At 39.9% G+C, this 26,350-nt stretch overlaps 4 protein-coding genes across 8 annotated transcripts in view; 2 read left to right on the forward strand and 2 right to left on the reverse strand.

Annotated features, from left to right (window-relative positions):
* Window positions 1-1,533: 1,533 nt before the first annotated feature.
* Window positions 1,534-5,472, reverse strand: LOC118410469 (protein N-lysine methyltransferase METTL21A-like). The gene is made up of 5 exons (XM_035812207.1): window positions 5,403-5,472; window positions 4,948-5,018; window positions 4,017-4,218; window positions 3,150-3,307; window positions 1,534-2,376 (listed from the first exon to the last, which is right to left on the reverse strand). Exons 2-5 carry the CDS (start codon window positions 4,957-4,959, stop codon window positions 2,176-2,178), a joined length of 573 nt encoding a protein of 190 aa, XP_035668100.1. The 5' UTR covers window positions 4,960-5,018; window positions 5,403-5,472; the 3' UTR covers window positions 1,534-2,175.
* A 352-nt stretch (window positions 5,473-5,824) lies between these two features.
* On the reverse strand, window positions 5,825-20,319 carry LOC118410468 (DNA polymerase iota-like). 5 transcript variants are annotated; one of them, XM_035812202.1, is made up of 11 exons: window positions 19,887-20,019; window positions 19,161-19,190; window positions 18,257-18,475; window positions 17,839-17,940; window positions 16,322-16,486; window positions 9,705-9,851; window positions 9,122-9,358; window positions 8,631-8,809; window positions 7,940-8,031; window positions 7,590-7,717; window positions 5,825-7,242 (listed from the first exon to the last, which is right to left on the reverse strand). In XM_035812202.1, exons 3-11 carry the CDS (start codon window positions 18,438-18,440, stop codon window positions 6,161-6,163), a joined length of 2,316 nt encoding a protein of 771 aa, XP_035668095.1. In that variant the 5' UTR covers window positions 18,441-18,475; window positions 19,161-19,190; window positions 19,887-20,019; the 3' UTR covers window positions 5,825-6,160. The 5 variants fall into 5 exon arrangements, with proteins under 5 accessions (XP_035668095.1, XP_035668094.1, XP_035668097.1 ...); XM_035812201.1 differs by having other exon boundaries at window positions 19,161-19,215; window positions 19,887-20,009; XM_035812204.1 differs by lacking the exons at window positions 19,161-19,190; window positions 19,887-20,019 and adding an exon at window positions 20,155-20,319.
* Window positions 9,861-16,187, forward strand: LOC118410466. The gene is made up of 6 exons (XM_035812199.1): window positions 9,861-10,447; window positions 10,890-11,634; window positions 12,038-12,196; window positions 12,342-12,433; window positions 12,905-13,011; window positions 13,508-16,187. The coding sequence occupies exons 2-6, from the start codon at window positions 10,939-10,941 to the stop codon at window positions 16,174-16,176; spliced, it is 3,723 nt and encodes a 1,240-aa protein (XP_035668092.1). The 5' UTR covers window positions 9,861-10,447; window positions 10,890-10,938; the 3' UTR covers window positions 16,177-16,187.
* The window catches only part of LOC118410467 (translation elongation factor 2-like), a gene marked incomplete in the record, with an annotated part of 15,337 nt that continues 9,116 nt past the window's right edge, over window positions 20,130-26,350 (forward strand). The window contains 5 exon segments of the mRNA XM_035812200.1: window positions 20,130-20,286; window positions 22,129-22,343; window positions 22,716-22,909; window positions 23,963-24,171; window positions 24,728-24,955. Coding sequence (XP_035668093.1) covers window positions 20,284-20,286; window positions 22,129-22,343; window positions 22,716-22,909; window positions 23,963-24,171; window positions 24,728-24,955 — 849 coding nt within the window.

Raw genomic sequence — 26,350 nt, forward strand, 5'->3', positions numbered from 1 at the left:
GTTTTATCTTTGATTTGTAAAGTCAGAGCTCGTATACTGGACTCATCAGCCACAGCATGACTCACCAATCCTGACGAGACAACGTGATGTCACTGGTCATCGTCGATGCCGACAGACAAACAAGAGTGTAAGGTCAACCATATCACTTTAAGAAACAAAAAATCGCACAACCGAACACCTCCTTATCATGCGTCAAAATACTATAGCAGATAAAAAGCATTGCCATTAGCCTTCTGCTTTGGCAAACATTCACAAACATCTAGAGTATTTCAGGCAAGTCGTGTTCTATACGGCTTTGTCCACAACCAGTGCATGTAGTGTAAACAGTCCACCGATGTTAGACAGCAAACCCAGGCTTAGCTGGTCACTCAACGGACAACAAGAGGTATGTTTATCTTATAGATTGGGCGGAATACTGTCATTTGTAACGTGTAACAGATGACACATACGACATCATATAGGAAAAACAAAGACGATCTTGGTTTGAAAATGCATAACGTGCACAAAACTGTAGACCCTAAAACTGACGGGACCTCATCCTACAGAAGAGAGAAACGTGGGTCCAGGGCATGCCAGTCATGGGCAGAAACCTACTCATTAAGTCCAAGTACAAGAAAACGTTAAGTGCAACGTAAAAACTTGTTCAGTTGTGGATATGTCCTAACATATAGTAAGTCGCACATAATACATTTTCTGGACTGAGACAGCTACATGCACGTAGAGAATGGAAGAACGCATACTCCTACATACTTGCGTCTGTCTCAAGGCGCCGGCAAGTATGAGCGGACCTTCCCAAGAACCTGCGATTGACGTCACGGGAGGGATTCCATCGCCTCGCCACGACGTGCTGATGTTAGAGATTATGTATTATTAGCGCTTCGGGAGGGTTTAAATTGCTATGCCCGAAACGGCTGGTCTCTAATAAGTGTGGGAACGTATTGCTGTTACCGATGAGAATGTGATCGCATGTCGCCTGGTCACTTGCTCGGTCAGAAAAGTCCAATCGCATTTTGAACTTCGTCTTCCGCGTGAAGATCCCGTCACACAGTCAGCTGATGAGCTTTGGTCGTCGTTGTGGATCGCCAGTATGTTGCTGATTATAAAATCGACGAAGAGTCCTGTTTACGATCATTTTTCGCCAGAAAATCGACCCTATCACACTGAGCGTAGCTTGACCTGCGAATGCCAACTGATTCCTAAAATCACACGATAGTTGAGATAATACCAATCGTATTACTGTCGAAAACGTCTTTGAGAGCCGTCATCGGCCACCGACCTTTCTGCTGTGTTTATCTTATTTATTGGTTTGGCTGTTCCACACGCAAAGCCAGTGTTGTTCAATTGCAACTAGCCTCTGGCTGTTACAAAGGGCTGGCCCTGGTGACAGCTGAGACGAAGACAATACAAATGGAATTTGATATGGACATGATAATAAAACGGTAACAATATTCTTAGTACAATATTCCTGCTGTGTGTCCTGATATCTATATAGCAATTGTACAAAATGATACTTTCATGGACTGGATATTGAATGAATCTTCCTTTCTCTCATTTCATATAGTTTCCCGTATTTGTGTCGTTTTTGTCGTTGTTGCCTCTAAAAAAATAATCTACAAACTTCTACAACACCGAGTACTAGTGTTGACATTATCTTTTATCATATACATTGTATTATGTTCATAAAATATCATGTAAATTCCTCATCTGCCCGCAGACTATTTGAGGTGATTTTATCCCATTCCATCTCGTCATCACCAGTGCTTTCAGTTTACCATATCTAGCATTCCGGTAATGTTTATCTATTGCTACATTCGTCTTTATAACAAGAACAGTCTAGACTATTTTTGGCACTAGTTGTACAGAAGATACTTGTAACCTAAAATCACATCTTATCAAAAGATCTTCCCATACATTTATGGTCATCAAATACACAATGGAGGAATTAACCATATTAAAAGTTAGAGATTAGCAGTCTGTACAATTGATCCATTATTGAATAGATCTATGATATCGAAATTTATCAAACTTTTCAACATTACTTATCTAAAATAGATCTACTTCACACTATGACTAATCATTCCCATCAGAAAATGTGTTTTCTTTATCCTCTGTTAAAACACTAATTAATACAACTTTTAACTGATCCTATCAAATGTCATTAAAAAATATACACATTCATGACTTATGCTTAAAAATATACAGTTTGAAGTCACACTTTTCCTGTTTCCTGGCTTCCTGATATTCTGGATTGTTATCCAGTGAAATGCTAGAACATGTCAGGTTATACTTGTGTGCAACGTTCAGCATTTCTGGGACGGTCGTGTCTGGTGCCTTCAGATACCTCTCCTCATATATAGTGAGGAAACAGGAGGATGGCTGGAAAATAATAACGAGAGGAATTTATTACAACTAAAACTATCCGACTGCTGCCTACCCCTGTGACAGGAATCCCAGTAGCAGTATAATCAAAAATGGATACGACGACGACAACGACGAAAAGAATAATTTCAATACAGAACTATCATCAAAATAATAACTTGCTTCAACTGAACAAACATACTGGTAGATATAAGAACAAACTTTTTTCCATCTTTTTTTTTAAATCTCTCCCCCAACTTATGTCATTAACCTAATAGTACATGCATATATACACCTGATTGGCGCGTTGTCCCTGCCAGGAATCAATCCCATGACTACCCCCATACCAAGTCTGATAATATCCAACAATAGCACTGTATTTCCTGAAATTTGCACACATTTTTACTGGTGTAAACCCGGTGTTTCCATTACAGTTAAGTAAGTGACTATAGTGCTATCACAGACACTCCATTTTCTCCCCACCACAAAATTAAAGAAACTTGCAGTAACTTATAATTATACCCAAGTCCTTAGACACAAAATAAAATACACACACATAACTAACGCTAGTTCACCTTTATCCATTGGGTAACCTATATTGCTCTTAAAAACAGGGTTATTTGGGGATATCACATCAATGGAGTCATTGGTTTCAAATTACAATATTTTCAGTATTTTGCAGTTTAGAAGTACCACATATTCCCTTGATGTACCTAAATACCCTGATTTGAATAAAAACGGATAAAGGTTACCCGGCGGATAAAGGTGAACTAGCGTTATAGTACACCTACCTTAGCTGACAGGAGTTCAGACACAGTTTGAAGGAGAGGTTCCACATATTCTGTCCAGTAGATGACATCAGCTCCCAGGATGACATCAAATCTTCCGTACTTCTGCTGAAAGGCTGGTAAGTCTGATCCCCAGTGGAGGTATGCACACTTAGGGCGATCTATGGAGAGAGAGAGAGATAGCTTGTAGCTAGATGTGCAAATTAGGTGTGATGGATCATTCTGTATATATCTAACGTTATCTATCTTATATTTCAGCAGGGCTCGAAATACTGGGTGCATGTGCACCCAGGTGCACCCAAAATTGGAGCTGTGCACCCAATTATTTTCTGTGGGTGCACCCAACTATTATCTTGGCTTTATGTATGTAAAGACATCAAAGTATACTAGTATACATTATATTCTTAACATCTGGGTGTTAGAAAGATAATAAAAATGTCTGTCATGGTACTTGTCTAAGAATTGATAGCATGTAACTAAGTTTTGTTATTAGATTTTTCTGACATTCTACTTAAATTTAAGTGGTGCACCCAAAATTGTTTTGGTGCACCCAATTTTCTAAGCTAGGTGCACCAGTGCACCTAATCCCCAAAATGATTTTCGAGCCCTATTTAGTAATGGTCAAAACTCTTTTTGGGGTATCCTGACCATGCAGGTAGGTGCACGGTAGTGAGTAGATACGATGAACAAGAACAAAAAGTGAAAATAAAACAATGGAAAGTGTCCGCCTCACTATATATAACGATACCTCTGAGTGGGTTGGCGAGGCCCATGTACATACTGGGCCAGCCCCAGCATTCGCATTAGCATGAGTGCCTGAGAAGCTGGAGTGTTATGAAACAAAGTGGTTACATTGGTCATAAAACTGACCTGAGTTCGGAAAGTTGTGCTGTATGCTCCTAGGTACCAGCTCCCCCAGCACCAGGTGACAGTGATCAGTCAGCACCACCCTGCCGGGATGGCTGGTCAGTCTGGCCGCCACCAGTCCTGTCAGCCCGGGGCCACACCCCAGCTCTAACACAGGAACATCTCTCACCATGGACGGGTTGTCTAACAGGTACCTGGAGAGGATCTGGAACAAAGTGGGAAATTACGGCGATGAAGGGTAGACATCCCGGTAAGAACATACGTTAAAAAGCAGTTTACTCTTAAAACAAGCAACTGGATATGATTTTGGAAAGTCAGGAATTTGATGAGAAGTTGACTGGCCAAAGATGGCCTTAGAGGGAGGTAAAAAAATTGAAAGAATCAATGAACTATACTATCTATAGAAGCCAGTAATCTGATTCAGTATTTCTAATCAGACCCTATCCCAATGATACAGCCTTGCTTTTGTGCATTCTCAGTATTAGGGAAATGTTCCCACATCTTTACTGTAGCTTCTACTTATCAACAAACTATAATATTCACAGCTCAGTATTTATGTTGCCTGACTTTTTTTATTAGCACACTATTTTTCTATTTTATTGATTGACAATGTCTAATCTTTGCCTTTTTGCACAAGTATTAAGTTTGTTTGCTTATCTATAAGATTACAATAGACACTTACTTTTGCTGATGGCCATATTGCCTCTCCGACTTCTACATTTTCCCCTGAAATCATGAAAACTGTTACATGTATCATGTTGTTTCATCTCTTGAAAAGCTCAAAATCTTTCTTCAAATTGACTTAATGTGCAAAGGCTATGGTGTTCCGTGTAATATCAACAGCTACTGTAGCACTGCAATTTGCAAAGCTGGCGTGTTACATGGTGCAGATACAAGACTCAAATACCAGTGGAACAAATCAGTAACTACTTACATGATGTGACATGATGAAGACAGTACATTTCTACAGCAATGTCTCCAATACTGATGGTTCTGAAGGAATACCTGATAAGAAGGAGACATAATCATGGGGTACATTAGAGTACAAACTACATTGTATCACCAATCTACATCAAAATGTTTGTACAAAAAGGTACAGTTATTATTACCGGTATTACCTCATGCAAACTCTCTGTGAGAAAGCAGTCATCTTCAATGTCAAGGTGAGGTATGATGTTGTTGATGTACTTTTTAAAGTAGCTAGTGGTACTTGTGCAATGTGGCTTTTATTACAGCTTATATTTTTGGCCAAAAACACTGTCACCCCTTTTCATCTTGATAATTGTGTCAGGCTCGTCACGTGCAGAGGCTTGATGCTTAAAAGGCTAACACTTGACTCTGTGCAACTGTACTAATGCAATGTGTTTCCATTACAGTAACTGTACATACAGCTTGTCAGGTTTGACAGGCATGTATCTCTCCTGTATCTTCTTCAGTAAGTCAGGATCCAGCTCCTCCTCCTCCTCCTCAGCATCAGCACCACCATCACCTCCTCCAGCATCAGCCATGGTCAAGTTTACTCACTCATGTCCTCCAATCACATGCCTGGGAAGGAGCAACATCACTTAAATTGTAAGGTCATTATAAAAGTGCCCTAACTTTAAAGTTTGGGCATAAATTTTGTCATCAAAAGAATTGACCATAGGACATAATCAACTACAACTGTTGTCTTTTGTGGAATTAGTAGACCTTTTCCCAATCTTACAAAGGCTCTCTTCAACCTGCATCAAGCTTTTTTTTTTAAATTTGGAGGTGCCATGCATACTCAGAGAAACAATACCCATTGCAACCATACAAAAATGAATGGATTTAATTGTTCATAACAGTATTAGTTATAGCAGTTTTGACATCAACTACTGTAACAGTGTCAGTAAGGAGACAAAATACATGTACCAAGTAGTAACTCATGGAACCAAGTGAACATGAACTTGAAATATTTACTTTTTAAGGTGATAAAGTTGTGAATAATTGTTAGGTGACACATTAAGGCTCTATCTAAAATACAGGGAACAGGTATCCTTTCTCATTTTGAATACTGGTACATGAAAATTTTATTAAAATCTTAAAGAATATAGTACCATAATTACATTTTCAAGACCATGTTGCCTTGCTAGTGATGGCAAAAAAATTGCATCTAATTTTTCTCACTAGCTATTTGTTTTCTTAAAGTATTTGGCAATACTTGGAGACTTTCCAGTCTTTCTAGCCTGAGGTCTTCTGTCCGTTTGTGCACTGTCTGATAAAGAATTCTTTCTCTGCCAAGATTTGAGCAGCTCAGCTTTCATCTCTGTTGGAAGCTCACTGAACACAGCAGGATCAATGTCTGGAGGAAGGGCAATGCCTTCAGCAGTCCCAGATTCAGATTTAGCACAACCTGAAGTTTCTCCAACTTCTTCTGTACTGTCTCTTTGGCCTTCAATACATGGAGGGTTGTCACAGAAACTTGGGGTCTCTACATGTGTGTTCTGATGTCCTTGGTTGAGAGACTGAATTGAGGTAGAAGTTCTGTAAGCATCTCCTGTTTCCTGATAGTTTGCACAGATTTCTTTCTGTATTTCTGGCGGGAGTTGGCTGAAAACCTCAGGGTCAATACCAGATGGTAAAGTTCTGACTCTGCTGGTTGTGTTGGGCTCTTTCTTCAGAGCAGAAGAAATCATTCCTTGTTTAGAACTCAATGTTCTGATGGAACTGGTGTCATTCAACTTTGAACATGGGATATGATCACTGTTACAACAACTTTCAGCAGCAAAATCAGTTTCCACAGAGCTATTTCTGGCATCTTTATTTTTTGCTGTAAAGTCAGGCTGAAATGATGTTGATGGGGTAGCTTCTGTATTTTGCTGATCAGTCGTTGTACATGTATAAGGTGCATGGTGAACTGTATTGGTCAGGTAGGACATGTTTGGGGTCTCAGAGAATGACAAAGATTTCTGCTGTGGTTTGAAGAAGGATTCTATGAAGGATCTTGAAGATTTTCTCTGGGGTGTCTGTGATTGCTCAGGAGCTTTCTTAGGACTAGGATTCTTCTTAAGTATCTGTGCTGAGGTGGGCTCGTTCTGGAAGAAATTCTTTATGGAAGCCGACTGTTTGGATCTTGCTTCAAGCTTGGCAAAGCAGATATTGATGAGGGTGAGGTGGAAGGGGTGGTTCACGTCCACCATCTTGCAGAACAACACCACACACAGGTCCAGGAGTTTGGAGATGGTTTCTTCTGCTTTGTTTTCATCACCTGTAAGGTGAAAGTCAGACAAGGTGTGAAGTTATTAAACCTCACTATGCTTGCCATCATTGGTATATTTGGCAATAACATCTTTTCTTAAATCAAGCATACTGAAATACCTCAAGCAAGTTGGATGCAAAGAGCCATCTTTTGGGTGCTCAGGATAGAAAAAGTTTAATTCTCTCTCTTATCACTTACTCAGATAATCCCTTTCTCCATCACTTCTCTGTTGCTCCCTCCCTTGATCTATTCTTCCCTTATATCTCCCATTCATTCATTTGTTCGTTCAATCTTTTGTATTTTGTTTGTTTCTTCATTCATTCACTCTCTAGTCTCCAAATCTCTAAACAACTCACCCTGAGTGCCAAACAGATGTGATGGTATGGCACACTGTCTGCTCTCTCTGTTTGTCCACTTGTTGGATGCTGACAACTTTCTCACTGTTACTCTGAGCACATGTGGAAATCTTCCATCACCTTTCAGCCTGGAAAACAAGAACTCAATATTCAGACATGATGGTGCATTGCTTTTATGCTATACAAAATTCCCATCAAGGGATACATACAATTGTATATGGGCTGGTTTGATCATGGACTGGTATAAGTTAGATGTAGGTAGATAAAATGAATACCTGCCCAACCCCAGTTTTATTTTCACTTACCTGCATATACATATCATACATTGAACTCTAAATCTGCCTTTATACCTTTTCATCAGACTTTGTAGAAGCCCTGTCATCCGTTTCTTGGCATCCTGAAAGGATCCACACTTCTTGAAAGAATCTTCATCACTGATTGTCTGTGGAAGGAAACAATGATTGAATGCAAACATCTACACATGGATTTCATTTTCATCTCTTCCATCAAAGATGAAAGAGTTGCATGCAGTCAGGTAGTAACAAACATCTATTGTAAATGCAGAAATGTTCGCGGTGGATTAATATTCGCGGTTTTCGCGGTGACCACATCACCGCTAACTTAAATCCACCGCGAACATTTTTCTGTAATGGTATTAGACTGCAGTCGACGGTGTTACCGCGAACTTAAATCCACTGCGAAAAGTCATTTTTCCCGCTACCGCGAAATTAAATCCCCGCAAATTTAAATGCATTTACAGTATTGTAAATGCATTTAATTTGCAGTAGAGGGCAAATGGAGTGTTTGCAATAATTTTGAGTTTCCCATGGTGCCATACAAATGTATACTGTAGTCATATACAAATGTACTGGATAGAAAAATGTTGAGTTCGTGGTGATGCGGCCACCGTGAAGACCGTGAGCATCATGAAACCAACATTTCTACATTTACAGTATTTATGAAAAGCAATTGACAACAACATTGACCCCCATCTAGTTACTAAATTCCTTGTCCCCTCCCTATAACGTTTTCCCAGCCTACCTGTGGAGGTCCAGTAGGAGTGACAGGAGAAGGGTCCACACCACGGCACAGCTGCTGCATGACCTGTGCAGTCTGAGAGCCAAACTCTGCCTGTAGGGTGTCAGCTGGAGCATCCTGGAGTTCCTGCACTGTGCTGATACCCAACGTCTGTAGTCTCTTAAAGGTGCGGGACCCTATACCTGCCAAGGGACAGATCACAGCACAGATATAAGTACATAAGATGTCTGCTGGGGAATTAAGAATGCATGGTTGTACCCAACGTCTGTAGTCTCTTAACGGTGCGGGACCCTATACCTGACAAGGGACAAATCACAGCATGAAGAAGGGCACAGGTACATTGAGAATTCGAGACAGATACAGATACCAGGTGTGTTACTCCGAAGGGCACATGATTATACCGGCTACATAAAGAAAGATGCAGAAGCTGGTGTGTTACAATGAAGGGCAATCATTCTGGATATGGAGATACAGAATAATACAGATAATTGCACCTGGTATATTCCTGGCAGTCTTGAGTGTTCCCATGAGCTTCCCCACCCCCCCTGGCAGCAGGCTGGTCTGCTGGTTGGGCTTGTGCTGTCCTGCCACCAGCTTGGCCAGCAGCTTGTTGTGTGCAATCCCTGCACAGCACGTGATGCCCAGGTCGGAGTGGAGGGCCTCGCGAATCTCCGCTGCAATCTGAGAACCACACGCAAGCCGCTTGTGTCTCTCATCTTTCATTGAGTCATCTGTGGTTGAGAAAGAAGCAAAGGTTAATTGGGCAAGCCATTGTAAGGAATTATAGAAGCTGCTACTATTTTTTTATTTTTTTACCTCCATTTATTTTCAGTGTTACACAATTTCTGATTTCTTCATTCTTGATACTCTGTTACTGTCAATTAAGGGAGATCAGAAATATTACAAAAAACTGCTTTACAAATGCTTTACAAATCTAAAGTGAAGACTCCTCTGGTCTACACAAAAGTGATGCTTGCACAAGTGCACATCCTAGAATTATCAAGTTCAGGAGTAGTCTTAGTTTAGACTATTTGAGGAAATACTCAAAGGGCATTTAAGACACTTAGATGATTTTACCTTCTATCTCTATTTCAGGAAAGATGTGGCCATTAAGTTGGGGAGAGAAGGCAGACTTTACCCTCGCTTCAACAGTTTCTGTCACATCCACAAAGTTCTCATCAAACCCAAGTCTTTCAACAAGTGGGGAGAACTTCTGTAAAGTCTCTGCAAAATCAAAGTATAAATTTTTTTAACATAACACAAAATAATGATGCAGAAGAATCCAAAACCACAATGACTTACAAATGTATATTGCCTACATTGTACTTTCTACATTTGTGACCTGGAAAGGGTAGGTAACATACTCATCAGTCTGTTTATCATTTGTAATGGGCACTTTAGACTGTTGTAAATTGATAATAAAATGGACACAAAAATATCCACATGCTAATGAAAGACATCCAACACCAAAATTTTTAGAGCTGAGAGTCACAATACAGACAATTGTACCAAAGTATTCCTGGATACGTTTTGATAGTTATATTTGCAGAATGAGAAAAACATCATCAGCCATTGTGTTCATTCAAGTGCTCCAGGCCTAACTTCACAGTACATGTAGCAGTGACCAAAGTATAAACATGTGAGGTAATGATTGACCCACATCCCCAGGTTGATATTGACTCACAGTCACAAGACTGGCCATACAGAAAGTTCCTTTCGAGAAAAAAGGCAGAACTCTCACCAGTACACAGTTTAACTGAAGGAGAAGCAGGCCAGCCTCTATGATATGCAGGCAAGTTTACAGAAAAATAGAGTCTCAGGTGAGTAGACAACAGGTTATCATTATGTATTTACCAGGTTTCCTGGGATTTAATGCACAATGTACAAGTATGTGGAATTTAGACCACAGCTGCAACATATCTAAACCTAGCCTAATGTGTGTTGCCCTTTTGTATGCCTTAGATCATATTTTTCCTGTTGATACCAGCCTTAAAACACAAGGGAGAAGCATTCAATGAAACGCATTTGTGTTAAAAAAGAAAACCTTAGAATGGCAAAGTACTCTGTGCTGTAAACAGTTGCATTTTTACTTTGTATAGTCGTAAAGCTACTTGTACTTTGGCCTTTTATCTTGTTGAAGATATATAAAATACTGCATATATTATGTGTACTATATCATACTTTAATTATGGAGTACATGTACCTTGTCTAAAAAAAAGTTCAATCTTTAGTAATTCCTAATTTTCTCATTTTTCAAAACAGCAAATCTGGTCTTTTGTTGAAGGCTTATCATTGGAATTGAAACAGGAACATGTCCACCATCATTATGACCAGCCTTGCAAAAAAGCTACAGAGGTTATGCCTCAGGGTTCAGGACGGACAGGAAGCTGGCTTGGGGCATGCACTGAGAGAAGCTATTGTTAGCATGGATCGCTTCATGGAGGTAGAAGTCCTGAAAAGTCTTGGAGACCTGCATCTTCAGAAAGGCAAACTCGGCAAAGATTCAGATGAGTTTGACAAAGCTGCTGCCCTGTATGCTGCTGCACTACTGCGCTGCAAAGATCCAGGCATGAGAGAAACACTTGAACATCGAATTGGCTACATGGAGAAACTCTATAGAAAACTGCCACAGGGGTACACTCCAAACTATCAGTGGTTGTCCCCAGAATACTGGGGTACTGCTGATAGTAATGTCTTAAGAGTGGCAGAAATATGTGACAAACTGGACAGAAGCATTAGAAAATCTCAGCAGTCTGTTGAGCAGATCTACACAGAAATGTTGGTGACTGCAATAGAAAAGGGGGATATGCTTTTGGAGTGTGAGGTCCAAAAATCACTTGGTGACTTTTACCTTGTCAGAGGCAAGAAAAACTCTGATATATCTCAGTTCTCCAAAGCAGCTGCCATGTACAACAAGGCCCTGACAAGATGTGAGGAGCCAGGGCAAAAGCAGACTCTGCATCACCGTATCAGGTATATGGTGAAGATCAGGGGAGCTCTGAGAAAAGTGAGTACCGGTAGTTTTAGTTTGGTTCAAGGATGACATTTGGGCATGCACTATTTTTTCCCAGCCAGGAAAAAACTTTTGCTGAACTATTCTCTTTTTCCATGTATACGTTAATAGAACATAATTCATACAGATTTGTTTTCAACAAAACACAAGCCAACACTCTCATTGCATTGAACAACACATGATTGTATTTGCATCATTGTGGATCTTTGTATTATCTTATTCCCCACGGACATGTATACCTATCATCATGTTAGGTCATCATCATATTTGTGTAGTAGTATAGTATAAAAAATGCACGATACACATTAATTATAATGTATAAAATAGATACATTGTACAATGTGGAATGGATGACATGTTCATGATGTTGTTGACAAGTATGGATTAAATCATACAGGAACCATCTCAAAAGAACCCAAGACTACATGTCAGAGAAGGAAGATCGCACATTGGCTCAACACTGTCCAAGAGGACTACCATGTGCAGGTCCCAGGTCCAGAGAAAAGCTGCTTTTATGCTTGGTTTCTTGGGCAAGGCTAAGGAAGAAGTGGAAAAGGTGAGTAGCTTAAAACAGTTTTGGGTCATATTCAAATAAAGCTTGATTTAAATTATAAAGGTAACATATACAGGCTTTATGGCCCCTCTAGAAGAAAAGTATAGTTGAGATATTTGCTTCAATTTAAATTAGAGTATCCTTCTAGCACAAGAGGAAATCTGCAGAAAATAAAGCAAGACTGAAGCAACTTGAGGAAGAAACAAGGAAAATTCAACTTCGTCCGAATGATACAATAAGGTGAGAAAACCAAATACCACGGGATTTTATTTAAGTTGAAAGAAAAATATCACTACACATGCATATAAGACGGCCAGTATTCAAGCTTGTAGGTCTCAAATTATAATACGTCTTGGTTCAAACGTTCTACTGTTTTCTTTATTAATATCTCCTTGTTCAATGTAACAAGGGCAGCAATATTGTTATTAACCTCCAAATTTGACCGAACCCGCGGCAGAAATTGTTGATTGAGTCAGTTATGCCCTGCCGTCGGCACACCCATAACACCCCCTTCCCAGACAGACCATAGATCGAAGCGCCCTGCACAAGAGTTTGAGGGGAAAAAAATAGCACCAATATTCTATCGTCTGGGGTGCTATATATTTGATGTATATTTGATGTGGGAATTTGTAAAATAGGTGATGGGGAAAAAATCAAGCTAGCCAGATCCCTGTTGCAAACAATAACCCAACACCATCCTCTCATTTCCAGGCACTATGAAAACAACCTTAAGGACGGCGAAGCACTCCTTGCCATTGCAAAGCTGGACTCGGCTGAGAAGTTTTTTGCAGCTGCACTCAAGCTGGTGCATGTAAGAGGTAAGGAAACCATTTGTGGTATGTTTTGACATACTTGAAACTTATAACTATATAACTGTGAGTTTTTGAGATCTACTATGAAAACAGAACAAGATAGTGAAACAATGCATGGTATTGTCATGTCAATATACATTTTGTACTTTTTCTAGAAGCAAGTCTAGCAGACTGCAAGCAACAGACCATACACTAAGCTTATCCTGAACTATACTACTGTAAATGCATTTAAGTTCGCGGGGAGTTAATTTCGCGGTAGCGGGAAAAATGACTTTTTGCAGTGGTTTTAAGTTTGCGGTAACACCATAGACTGCAGTCATATACCATAATAGAAAAATGTTCGCGGTGGTGCTAAGTTCGCTGTGAAGTGGTCACCGCAAAAACCGCAAACATTAATCCACCGCGAATGTATTTTTAAGCAGGATGGAAGGTGTTTAAACATACTTTTGTAGATTTTATTGAAAACCAAGTCGACGCATCTGTTCATATTCTTTCTCCCCAGATTCTCCACGTCAACAGTACTGTAAAGAGGTGCAGCCCCTCTACAAGTTGGGGGATGTCTACAGTAAGCGAGGTCAGCAGACAGGAGAAGGGGGAGACTTTGTCAAAGCAGCTGCACTTTACAATGCAGCAATAGCCCGGTCAGACGATGAAGCCGTCAATGGTAACATAGTAAAAGCTATTAAAGAGGTAGAGAAGTCATTCCTCGAATGTAGCTTAGACATACACTGCAGTGTGGTCCCAGATGACACAGAGACACACAAGAAACAACTAAAGGAGATGAGGAACAAGATCAAGCTGGAGATGGATAGAATTGACAAGGAGCTGGATCCCTACATACATGAAGAGGACAGCCCATGTGTCAGGGAGATAGAGGCAAAACGAGCTCAGGCTGTCAGGCAGTTGTTTGAGAACATTACAAAACAAAGGAGGGAGTTCATCAGCTTGCTGGTAGAAGGGTGCATTGGGTTAATGGGCCCCCCTCCCTGTAAGTATGCTATGATAGGTTTGGGTTCACAGGCCACAGGGCTGGTAACTCCATACTCAGACCTGGAGTTTGCCATCTTGGTAGAGGAAAAAAGTGAAGAATGTCTTGTGTACTTCCGCAACCTCACCCACTACCTACACCTCAAAGTGGTCAACCTGGGAGAAACCATTCTCCCAGCACTGGGAATAAAATCCCTCAATGACTTCTACTCTAATAAACCACAAGATGACTGGTACTATGACTCTGTTACACTACGCGGCTTTGCATTTGATGGCTCCATGCCAAAGGCAAGCAAGACTCCACTGGGCAGGCAAGGGCCCACAAACGTAGAGCACAGTGCTGAACTCATCTGTACCCCAGAGGCAATGGTGTCAATACTAAAAACTGATATCACAAAATACCTGAAGAAAGGATACCATCTTTCCACCATCTTGAGAAACCCATGCCTGATAGCAGGGAACCAGGATTTGATTGACACATACATGGCCATCATAGTGAAGGTACTGCAAGCTGATAGGAGTCAAATGGCTCGACAACTGGCAGAGGAGACACTTCAGGAATTGAACATTAAAACGCACAGTGACAAAGAAACAGTTACAGCAAGACTGATAGATGTAAAGAAAGACCTCTACCGCTTCCCACCTCTCGCAGTGGATTGCTTGGCACTATCCTCATGCATTACGCCCACAACAGTTTGGAAGACAATAGAAGAAATGGAAGACCAACAAGTTATCAGTCCCAACAATGCACATCACTTGGCAGTGCTCACCAGCATCTCAGCAGAACTCAGGCTCAGAACATACTTGGAAAGCGGTGGACAGAAGGAAAACTTGTCAGCCTTGACCTCAATGGAACCAGAACTGCATGGACAGGAATCATCCTATCAGACAATAAAAGCAACTGCACTGATTCCAGTCTTCCGTCTACCAAATGAGAAACAGCTTTTCAGATATTATTATACAGTAATTCCTCTTAGAAGAGCTTTGTCAGAATTGTGTCAACAGACACCAGTTATGAATTCTTCCTATGATTTTTATGATAATTCCCAAAGAGCACAGGGAATGATGTACTATGAGCTATGTAAATATAGGCTGGCCATCAACTACTACAATGAGGCACTGGAGAAAGGTGATAAAACTGATACTCAGAAAATGTTGTTGCTCGTCCATTTGGGAGATGTTTGGCACAAAACAAGTGATTATACAAAAGCGATTAGTTGCTATGAACAAGCACTGCACATGCATAGAAGTATCTATGATCAGAGTACAGCCCAAGCTGATATGGCCACCTTACTTAATAACCTGGGGTCAGCCTGCAACCATCTTGGTGAGTACAAGAAAGCTATCAGCTACCTTGAAGAAGCACATAAGATGCACAGTAGTATATATGGTCAAAGTACAGAACATTCTGACATCGCCAGAACAGTCAATAATCTGGGTGATGCCTGGTATTACCTGGGGGATTACAAGAAAGCAATTAGCTTTTATGAGCAGGCATTACGGATGAACAGGAGTATTCATGGTAAGTTTACTGTACATCCTGATATTGCAACCTCGCTTAACAACTTGGGGTCAGCTTGGCATCATGAACGGTGTGGTTTCAGCAAAGTAATCCGCTATCTTGAACAGGCCCTGCAGATGCGCAGGAGTATATACGGTCAAAATACAGCGCATCCCGACATTGCTAACTCACTGAATAACCTGGGTAATGCATGGAATGGTGTTCCTGTGCCTGAGCCTGATAACAACAATAAGAGGGCAATCAGATACCATGAACAGGCATTGCAGATGTACAGAAGTATCTATGGTCAGAGTATAGCACATCTTGATATTGCAACCTCACTCAATAATCTGGGGCAAGCATATAGCCAGTCAGGAGATTATAGGCAAGCTACTAGCTACCTTGAACAGGCACTAGAGATGTACAAAAGAATCTATGGTCAGAGAACAGCACACCCCGATATAGCCAACTCACTAAACAGCCTGGGATGGGCCTTGCACAGCTTTGGTGATCACAGGAGAGCATTTAATACCTGCAAAGAAGCCTTGGCTATGGCAGGGAAAGTCTATCAGGACAGAAACCATCCATTGATACATAAGATTAAACTGAACCTTTCCACAATGGAAGCAGAGAGAATTCTTAGGACAGATGACAGTCAGTTGCTTAAAGAGTTTTTTCTGTGATGTTACAATTGTATCGACTTCACTTTTGTGCTTAACTATTATTAAGATATTTATCTTATCTTATGTGCCATACTTTGTATATTTTGTACATGTAACATGTCTAGATCTTTTAAGTGAAATAAATTTGTTGGTGATGCCCCCTGACCTGTTATTCTGTAAGACATCTCCCTGTAGTGTGTGAGATCTTCTCCCTTCACCAGCACCAGTTCTGGACACAGCTCCTTTGCCTGTTTTATACCCATCAGCTTTGTTACACCGTGTTTCCTCGCAACGTAGTTACATGTCACCACTATGTACTTCTGTTGGATACCTGGGAATGAAAACATAGTATTCACTTTGCATTAGCACCTATATCTTAGGCCATGTTGATTTGATTATATGGATGACATCCGCGCTCGCACCAATTTTCGGCCATTTCCAAAAAAAAAAAAAAGTTTTGGACCACACAGTAAATTGTGCAAAGCAGCTGTAAAATGAGCACAAATATTCCGTAGATTGAAAAAAAAAAGTATCAGAAAATCGATAACTGATGCCATAGAATGCCAAAATATATCTCAAAAGTCAAAGAATAAGATGTGAAAAGACAGAAAGAAAGAAAAAAAAAAGGATTTTTGGTAGGGGTTTGTACATGTACCAGTAAATTCAGGATAGGTCCCGTTCAGGTCCAGAGGATCATTTCCAGGTGGACGTGAACCTGGACCTGATTGTCTGTGGAAACTTGAGAACTGATAATACTCAAAACAATGGTAATTGGTCAATTTTGCTACAAAGGAATCTCTACAAAGGATCATTGGACTACCACTGGCATTTTAAAATCCCATCTTCATGTAATAAAGGCTAACTGTCTCTGTACCTTTGCCTGTAGAAACTTGGTACAAGTGACTATAACCTCTACTCACTTCGCTTTTGTTGTCTTTTTGGCCCGGTAAGACCCAAACACCCGCCGACATAGTGTGTCCATTTTGCAATTGGCGAACCCCGTTCGTCTGATTTTTTTCAGGTCTGTTTATTTCAGATTGGTCCAAGAAGAAAAAAAAAGTTTTGCACCCGTATGATGTACTGGTCGCAACATCTAACTGTTGGTATACCATACTATGTGTTTGTAGTCCTATGTTCAACCTTCCTGGCCACTTTGATTACATACTGAAGCCAACTTTTTTTTTTGGCCAAACTTTTTTTTTATTCGCTCGCTCGCATCAATTTTGGAGTTCCCGGAGGATGTCATCCATATAATCAAATCAACATGGCCTTACCATGAAAAAAATAAACAAAAAAATGGCTGAATGCTGATTACCTTCCTCTGTAATAATTGATCAGTTGTTGTCAGAAAGCTTGCATTTTGGTGAAAAGTCTGGCATTAACTTTTATCTGAAACAAGATCCAGATTACAATAATGTATCAACTTGAGTAAAGTTAGTTGTTTCTTTTTTTTTCTTTATTGCAACATTGCTAACAGGAGTATTGCATTATTTACAGTAATGTTGCTAAAACATAAAATATGAATATGAAGTTACTAGCCAAATCTAGGATCTACTCAGTGAGGAAAAGTTGAACTGTAATTTCCAACACAAAAATTTGACTTGACTTTTTGTGTTGAAAATTACTGTTCGACTTTTCCAGAAGGTCTTCTATCAACACAGATGAACTTTCAAGTTAAGTTACCCAGTGGTTTGTCTCGAAGGGAAGGGTCTCTAATCATCTCCACCTGAGCATAGAAGCAGTCCACATCAATATGGACTATCACACGGGAGGTGTCTTCCTCACCTAAAAGTAAAAAAAAAATAAAATCATGAAACACACAGTAACGTGGAGGACGATCTTTGACTTTTCATGCCAGACTAACACACATTGTTGTTGACATGTAACCACTATTAAGGGCATTCCTTGTAGGTTGTCTTACAATTTTCGTGTGGTATAGGATATCTAAGCAGGCTGTGAAAGAAAGAACTAACTGCCAACAAGGAAATAACAGACAGCCTTTTTTATTAAGACGGCTGGATTTTGTATGAAGTATGTCCCAAAAACTCCTTTACTTAAGCAATCACACAATGATGGTCCCCTAACTTGACCACAGCAGTACCTAGACTGTGCAGAGATGTTGACAGTGTCCTCTGCCTCTTGTCTGGAACATGTACATGTTGTCCTTGTGTGTTGTCATCCATGGATGCCCCCCAGTCCTCCTCTGCATCCTCTTCCTCTTCCTCAGTCCCATCATCACCATTGTCGGCTATTTCGTCATATTTTCTTTTCCACGATGAAGCCATTATTTGGGTTACATCTAAGTCATTACTTTGCAGTCCTAAAGGTAAGAAGCACAAGCGTCATGTAGCAGGCAAGGAGATGTAATGCAGGTTCAATTCAATTCAAATATATGTGTATACTGTCATTGTATAATGAGCTCTGAAATCAGCAACAGTCTGACCTCTGACCCTAAAAGACCAGTGAATGACCTTTATGATTTTTAGTTATAATGTTTGAGTTATTCTGAGTTGCTTGTATGATTTATTACTCTTAAGGTCGACAATTACTATTTTAAGAGTATTATTGTGAATGTATCATTCATTCAGTTCATGCAAGGAGGTTATACTGCTAGTACTAGTAGGCAAATCCCCCTTGGTTTCTGTTAAAATACGCTTTTGTATCCTGATCTCAGATTTGTTATAATCTTGTTACTCTCAATGTCTCAAGTGCTCGCAAATTTAATCTAATAAGTTAAACTGAAGGGACCACCCTTAAATGAATAAATAAATAAATACACCAAAGGACTTTTGGACTTACTAAATCTATCTCTTAACTTAATACGATTGGTACAATTTTGATAGCATGCAGTTAATAGCCTGATTTAATCGCGCTTCTCAGGCCCATCGTACATTGCCGCGGGGAGGAGGCTACAAGCTCCAGATAGCGGAGTTTGCGTTACACAGACTAACTAAGTTAACAAATCTTTGGAAGAAGTTTGTGTGGAGAAGAAAGGTAAGACTTACCCAGTGTTTACCACAAAACCTTGCAGGCATCTTCCGACCCAGAAAAAGACACAAACTGTCAAGTCCAGAGTATAGAGCAGGATGGTAGTAAAACACTGGCACGTACACGCTATTTTTTACATGTACTTTGTTGTCAACAGGCATAAAAATATTGAGCATACAAATTGGTCAAATCTGTCATATCTAAACATTAGTATATTTCATGTAAGGATATCTTAGACATTAAACCAAGATCATTAAACCAGATGTTGTAACTAAATAGTAATGTTGAAAGGATGTCGAAATGATGGGCCATAAAGCATAAACTTATTATTCAAGCATGAGCTGGTTTGAAAGCCATAGTATCATTTTAATACATTAATATTGCTATTATCATTTATAATTGCCCGAAAAATTTTTTGAACTTAAGGATAACGTTAACATCAACCAAGGAGGTTAAAAAATATTTTAACCTCCTTGCATTTACCAAAAGCTCCTTGCCTATCCATAATGCAATAAACATGCATTATCCATGGTTTGGTGGTAAACATAAAAGCAAAGCAAGGAAGGAGCTTTTAGTACTGACATTGATAAAAGCTACTTGAGCAAAGCAAGCGACGATTTCGAAACTTTCTAAACTAGTAGTCAGTATATAACTCGATCGAGGCTTGCCTAATCTCGTCTATTGCATGCTGGACAAGCAACGTTGTGCAACCGCGAGTACAGAAATAGGACAAAAACATTTACCTTTCCTGAAATTCCTGCAATGTAGTATGGTGGATCCCGCCAATTTGGGTCATAGGTCAACATTCGGAGAAGGCATGATTCACACGTGGATGGCATGCAAACGCAAAATTTCAAGTACAGTAATCAGCAAATCGTTCCTTTCCGTTATCCTTTTTCATATAAACAATTTCCAAAGATGGGATATATTTAATCTGTCAAAAATCTGTGGGGCAATCTTTAAGATCACGTCGTATTAACGTCACTGTCGACGTCATCGATGTCGCAATACCTTCGCAGGGGGTGCCGCCAGAGCTGTGGTGACGTCACGCCTGCCTGACGTCGGTCCTTTTCCCCTGCAGTCACCGCTGTAGTGGTAGTACTTTTTCACCCGAGAGAGTACATCGTACCAAAATCCATCATGGTAAGTCGCATCCTTCCTCCATCTCACTCAGATCGGGTAGAATACACACTCTCGCATCCTCGGAACACAAAATGTTCCAGGTTTTGTCGATATTTCGCTTTTTTAGGCCGGATTTCCAAGTATGGGTGTCGCAGCCGAACCGGCATTTTTGGACGGCTAAGGTCCCACGTTGGCACTTTTCGTGAGGAGTTTTCCACCGGTTTCTCTGACTAGGAGTATCAACGAAACCAAAGAATTGCTAGTTATTGGCCTTCATTGTGCGTTATCTCGATAATTGACTTTTGATCGCTCGTATTGTCTCTAAATTTCTAGTAATTTGCGGTCCGTTTTGCCCATTCATACACACTTCAGCCATATGATTGCGCAACCTACAGGATATGGCGTACCATGTATTTGTGTGGGGAGGGGGGCGAAAAGGAAAAGTGCGCAGTTGGAAAGCTTTTGAAGGAAAGCTGTAAATATTATTATGTGATAACACCGAGCTGTGTGAACTCAAGAAATAGCCCTAAAAAACAACATCAACCTAATTTTGGTGTGTTCTTATTATAAAGTAAAGTGTACTGCGCAAAATTCTACATCAAAGTACCTTTTTGTTCAAATATTTCTAAATAATCTGCATTACTCACCTCATTTTTTCACCAAATCGTGTCCATGTGTCTAAATTCAGCCATTTCCGGTAGCATCTATATTGTGTCCACGAAATGCCAGTTTTTGGCAGCTGCTAATTAAAAGTCATTGTTGAACTTTGCCCTGACATTATGCAACATTCCCTCAGTAAATAATTAAGCAAACAGCTGATTGTTGTAATCGACACAATGGACCCAATTTGCATAACCAGAAATGTTGAGAAATGGCTGGCCTACTGGTTTTATGAATTGCTACCCAAGATTTTTAGGCTAGAAATATTTGATTCTACATTTGTCTGTCTTAAATATTAGAGTATGTCGTGAAACATGAATGTAAAGATAAACTAGGTAAATACTGAACCAACTTGTGTCCAGTCGCCAACATTTAGTGGACTTGAAACTTACAAAATACCTTATAGGTCAAAATATTGTTTAAAACTTGAGTCTAAGTTGAGAAGTACAAGTTCTTTTGCATCTAGTTAACTGCTGGCAATATGAATTTTCGGTAATATGTCAAGCCAAAGCCACAGAAGGTGAGAATTCTGCCATTTTGCAGGCAACATTATTACACAAATAGAGGCAATACACCTTTCTCACACGGCGGCCATGATAGATCTAAAACGAGTTCAATGAGGCAAACAAAAGACTGTCCGTCATAATTAGTAGTTCAACCAATGATAGCCTGCCAATTGGGAAAGCAACCAATAACTGAATAAGAGATCTGGCTGCATGTCCGTCAAATATTTTTTTTTTTTTTTATATGTTTTATTTTGCATCTCTTAAAGGACTGGGATCAGTCTACGCTACTATAAATTGCTACATCTTTCAGTGCATAACACTTGTTATAATAATCATTATTTGATCTTATAATATATTGTGAAAATTTGTGTGGTCTGGGGAAAAACTAAATGGGAGCTGATTTTAGAAATAAGTTTTGTCTGTTTGCCTCATTGACCTCGTCTTCAATCTATGATGGCCGCCGCGTGAGAAAGATGTATGGTGGAGACAAGACAGCTAACATCTGTGGCCCTTCACCTTTGACATATGATATTACCCAGGATTCCGGTTGTCCACACGCCTAGTAAACTATGCAAAAGAGCTTCTTCTTTCATTACTGCTTATTTGCTTATGCCTTACTCTGCAAAAAAAATTCTTCTTCTTTCATTACTGCCTGTTGCTGCTTATTTGAAGTTCGACATTATACTGTGTGTTCCAGGTGCACTTCACAGTAGACCAGATCCGCGAGGTCATGGACAAGAAGAAGAACATCCGGAACATGTCCGTGATCGCTCACGTGGACCACGGCAAGTCCACGCTGACCGACTCGCTGGTCAGCAAGGCCGGTATCATCGCCTCACAGAAGGCTGGTGAAACACGGTTCACCGACACCCGCAAAGACGAACAGGAACGTTGCATCACCATCAAGTCAACGTAAGGAAATGGTGTCTGATTATTTGTTTTAGAATGAATACACTTAGTCAGAAATGCTGAAATGAGGTAGTTCAGCCAACAACAAAAAACATCAGTGTATCAAAGGTTTGGGCCTAAGTTGACTCTGAAGAATTGAAATAAGTGCAAAAAGTTTGCATGCATATTCACTTGAGTGAAATTCAAAGAAATACCAGACTTGACTAAATTATGTAAATGCCGGTAGCCTGCATTACTGTCTATTGCGGCCAGGGGTTACCTCCGTGAGGGGTCTGACAGCAGGTTTGGCTGCTTGAAGCATGTTTTTAGGCAGGATGTAATCCCTGAGGCCATATGAAAAATACTAACTTAGAATGTTCTGCCACGTTTTTTCAGCGCTATCTCCCTTTTCTACGAGCTGGACGAGAAGGACATGGAGTTTGTGCCCAACGACGGCAAGGAGGGCCCCAATGAAAGGGGTTTCCTCATCAACCTGATCGACTCGCCCGGCCACGTGGACTTCTCCTCCGAGGTGACTGCTGCTCTCCGTGTAACTGACGGCGCTCTCGTGGTTGTCGACTGCGTCAGCGGTAGGTGTTCTTTATGGTCATCCTGGCAAGACATTATCTTAAGTTAACAGCAGCTAATAATCTGTCCAACACTCCAAGACTGTATGTGATGTCTCGAACCACCAAGTTCTAGCCTTTTTTTCCTTTGAAAGCAGTGTGTTTGAATATTTCCTTCCTAAACTGTTGTGCTGCAAATTAGACATGTGTTGATAGGAATTAACATATATAAATATACTAATCCAGTGAAAAGTTACACATTAATATGGGTTGGGGTTTTGTGCGCGTGAAGAATTTGCGCGTGAAAAATCTGCGCGTGACAATATGCAAATTAGCTGATTCCCAAGGGATTCAAAAAGTTTTTGCAGTTTTATACTTAAAAGCTCAAACAAGATGGCACAAAATGGAATTAATTATCATATTGTTGCATTCTAGAGTACAAAATCTCTATCTGAGTGATTTTCAAGTGATTTTTAAATGTTAACTTTTCACGCGCAAAAAAGTTTGAAATTTGCACGTGAAACAGTCTGCTTCAAAATAGATGAAATGAAGCTTCCTCAAATTGTTATACTTTACAATATAAAACCTCATATGAGTAATTTCTCCATGTATTTCCGTCAAATTTAGGTGATTTTGAAATGTTCAAAATATGCAAATTTACCTATTCCCTAGGGATCTAAAAATCAGGGTTTTTTCAAACCAAAAATTCAGGTAACAGATGGGAAATTATATCATAGGTTCAAATTTTTCTGCCATAGAATTCCTTGCTGCAAATTTTTTGACATATTTCAGGAACTTTATTTTTTCACACGCACATTTTTCACGCGCAAATTCTCCACGCGCAGAAAACCCGTTCCCATGTTGAAAGTGAAAGCGTTTTGTTTGTCTCAGGGAAGTTTCACTTTGCATTATTCCAATGCATCACGCTGTACATGCGCAGTTCAAACATGGAGTGCATGGTTAAAAACTGCATGTTGGAACTTGCTGTTCCAGCCTGCAATTTTGTTGTGAAACAAAGTAAAGACGAGTAAATCTCCTAGCCTGAGTGACAAACCAGTTTTTGCTGTACATTTCCAGGCGTGTGTGTGCAGACAGAGACTGTGCTGCGCCAGGCTATTAGTGAACGTATCAAGCCTGTGCTCTTCATGAACAAGATGGACCGTGCTCTGCTGGAACTCCAGCTCGAAAAGGAAGACCTGTACCAAAACTTCGCCCGCACCGTCGAAAACGTCAATGTCATTGTCGCAACCTACGCTGACGAGGACGGTCCAATGGGTAACATCATGGTGAGTTTTAAGTTTACATGTCTGTAACTCCGGTGGCAAGTTTACGTTCAGTGATTGACTTATGCATTGTACCATTATTACTACCAAAACAGATGAACTTTCATGATTATAATGGTGAGTTCCTTTGTAAATTTTCTTGTATCTATTTCCAAACCTTTTAAAAAACTTTGTGGATGTTTCCTTGTATGTCTGACATAAGCAGTCAAATTTGTTATTTATTATCTAAATAACTTGTGTACATCTTTTCAATACAATTCACATCATATAAGTACAATTCCATGAGTAACAAAGACACAGCAGACAGAAGTAGTAGTAGAAGTTAAGTAAGACTAAGAAGCCAGCAAAAATAGTTTATTTACTGAATTTTTTTTTTTTTACTAAAACACTAAAACAGGGTAATATTGCAATGCAGTTAACAGAAACAGAAACAATTTGTGAGTTATAAAAGGAACTTGTTCTTAGAGATATACAAGTTTGTTAAAGAATGGCATAGTTGACTCGTGTGCATGTTTATGTATATACAAAAGATGACCATCGTTTGTTGCTTCTTGCTCAGGTGAGCCCAGAGAAGGGAACTGTTGGGTTTGGATCCGGCCTCCACGGCTGGGCCTTCACCCTCAAGCAGTTCGGCGAGTTGTACTCCAACAAGTTCAAGATCGATCTCCACAAGATGATGAAACGTCTATGGGGCGACCAGTTCTTCAACGGCAAGAAGTGGCAAAAGACTGGTGGAGAAGGCTTCATGCGTGGCTTCAACAAATTCGTCTTGGACCCCATCTACCAGGTACAGAGTAAAAAGAGACCATATAACCAGTGCTTCCTTTTCGGTTACATGATGCAGTATTGAATTTGCAAACATTTTGCATGCAATTTTAGACATGTACATTCAAATTATAAATTTTTAGTAGTATATGCAAAGGCTCTCAATCGTTAAGCATGACAACATACGAGTATACACAATTGCCAAAACTTTTCACATCAACTTACCCCTATCGATCTGTGTAAATTACCAGCCTTGGGATACAGGGTTATTAAGTACGAGACATCCACATTGCATAAACAAGATAGTTTTTCACACATGTAAAATATGTAAATGGCTTGCAAGTAGGGATGCGTACCTAAACCCACGTTTAGGTACAGGTCCGGATTCGAATCCAGAGGTTTAGGTACAGGTCCGGACCTAATGAGTCCGGACCTAAATGCATGGCATTGAATATTATATCATAATATTATATTATAATATGTTATAACAGCAAAACAATGTATTAAAAAGGGTAGAAGCATGTTTGAACCAATAAAAACGTGTTTATTATGGTAGATACATGATGCAACAAAAATTTGACCCTTGTTGTTTTTCCCTCGCTGGGGCTCAGAGACTGCTATGGTAATTTCACAGTAATTTTATCTGTCAAAGTGGCCATCTCCTGACCTGTTATCCTGCCTGGCTTGCACTAATTAGATACAGGTCCAGTACCGGTACACCAGGGTTCCGGTATTTTTGTATCTGTACCTAATTGATTGTACCGGTACTGTACCGGTACACATCACTACTTGCAAGTTGGATATTTCGAGTCCTGCTGCACCTAGTACTGTAACAAAGGATGGAAACCCATTGCTTCATTTGATACTGATGAAAGAAAGCAAAACATGCATCTCAAGTAGGTACAAACAACACAAGTAGGTGCAAAGAACACAAGTGTAGGTACAAACAACACAAGTAGGTACTAACAAACAGCACAAGTACAGGGGTCGAAATACACATACTTAACTTGCAATTTGCACATAGTTTTTGAGATGTGCATGTAAAAATATTCTGAACTTGCAATATTGCATGTTGAAAATACCTGGCCTATAGTAAAAATACTGAGGCCATGGTGCCTTTGTTTGTCTGACGGGGATCGTCACCGGTCGTCAGTAGGTGTTATAAATAATCAAATTTGGCTTTGCTGCAAACTTACATGCTGATTATGGGGATATCTTTCCAAAATTTCAAGTTCTGTCTATACTTTCATGCGCCAATTTCTGTCAACCAAAAGTGACAGAATGGGCAAAAATTCTTATCTGTCTTGAGCAACAAAATTCTGCCAAAGGACCGAATGATAGATGCTGGCTAGAACATTGCAGTATTTTGCATGTAAATTTTTCAAATTGCACGTAAAATTTTTGCCAACTTGCAATT

The sequence above is a fragment of the Branchiostoma floridae genome, chromosome 2, assembly GCF_000003815.2.
Source record: "Branchiostoma floridae strain S238N-H82 chromosome 2, Bfl_VNyyK, whole genome shotgun sequence".
Lineage (NCBI taxonomy): Eukaryota > Metazoa > Chordata > Leptocardii > Amphioxiformes > Branchiostomatidae > Branchiostoma > Branchiostoma floridae.

What these genes read in the sequence shown, in the direction of transcription:
- LOC118410469 (XM_035812207.1), bottom strand. An exon ending in GCACAACTTTCCGAACTCAG is followed by an intron (nt 3,308 to 4,016) that starts GTCAGTTTTATG and finishes CTCTCTCCATAG; the next exon opens with ATCGCCCTAAGTGTGCATAC. An exon ending in CTGAACTCCTGTCAGCTAAG is followed by an intron (nt 2,377 to 3,149) that starts GTAGGTGTACTA and finishes ATTATTTTCCAG; the next exon opens with CCATCCTCCTGTTTCCTCAC.
- LOC118410466 (XM_035812199.1), top strand. Translation starts at nt 10,939, where the DNA reads ATGTCCACCATCATTATGACCAGCCTTGCAAAAAAGCTACAGAGGTTA. An exon ending in TCAGGGGAGCTCTGAGAAAA is followed by an intron (nt 11,635 to 12,037) that starts GTGAGTACCGGT and finishes TAAATCATACAG; the next exon opens with GAACCATCTCAAAAGAACCC. An exon ending in CTAAGGAAGAAGTGGAAAAG is followed by an intron (nt 12,197 to 12,341) that starts GTGAGTAGCTTA and finishes GTATCCTTCTAG; the next exon opens with CACAAGAGGAAATCTGCAGA.
- LOC118410468 (XM_035812204.1), bottom strand. Translation starts at nt 18,440, where the DNA reads ATGGCTTCATCGTGGAAAAGAAAATATGACGAAATAGCCGACAATGGT. An exon ending in GATGTCTTACAGAATAACAG is followed by an intron (nt 9,852 to 16,321) that starts GTCAGGGGGCAT and finishes TTGATTTTGCAG; the next exon opens with AGACTTTACAGAAGTTCTCC. An exon ending in CTACAAAGTCTGATGAAAAG is followed by an intron (nt 7,718 to 7,939) that starts GTATAAAGGCAG and finishes CTTGTTTTCCAG; the next exon opens with GCTGAAAGGTGATGGAAGAT.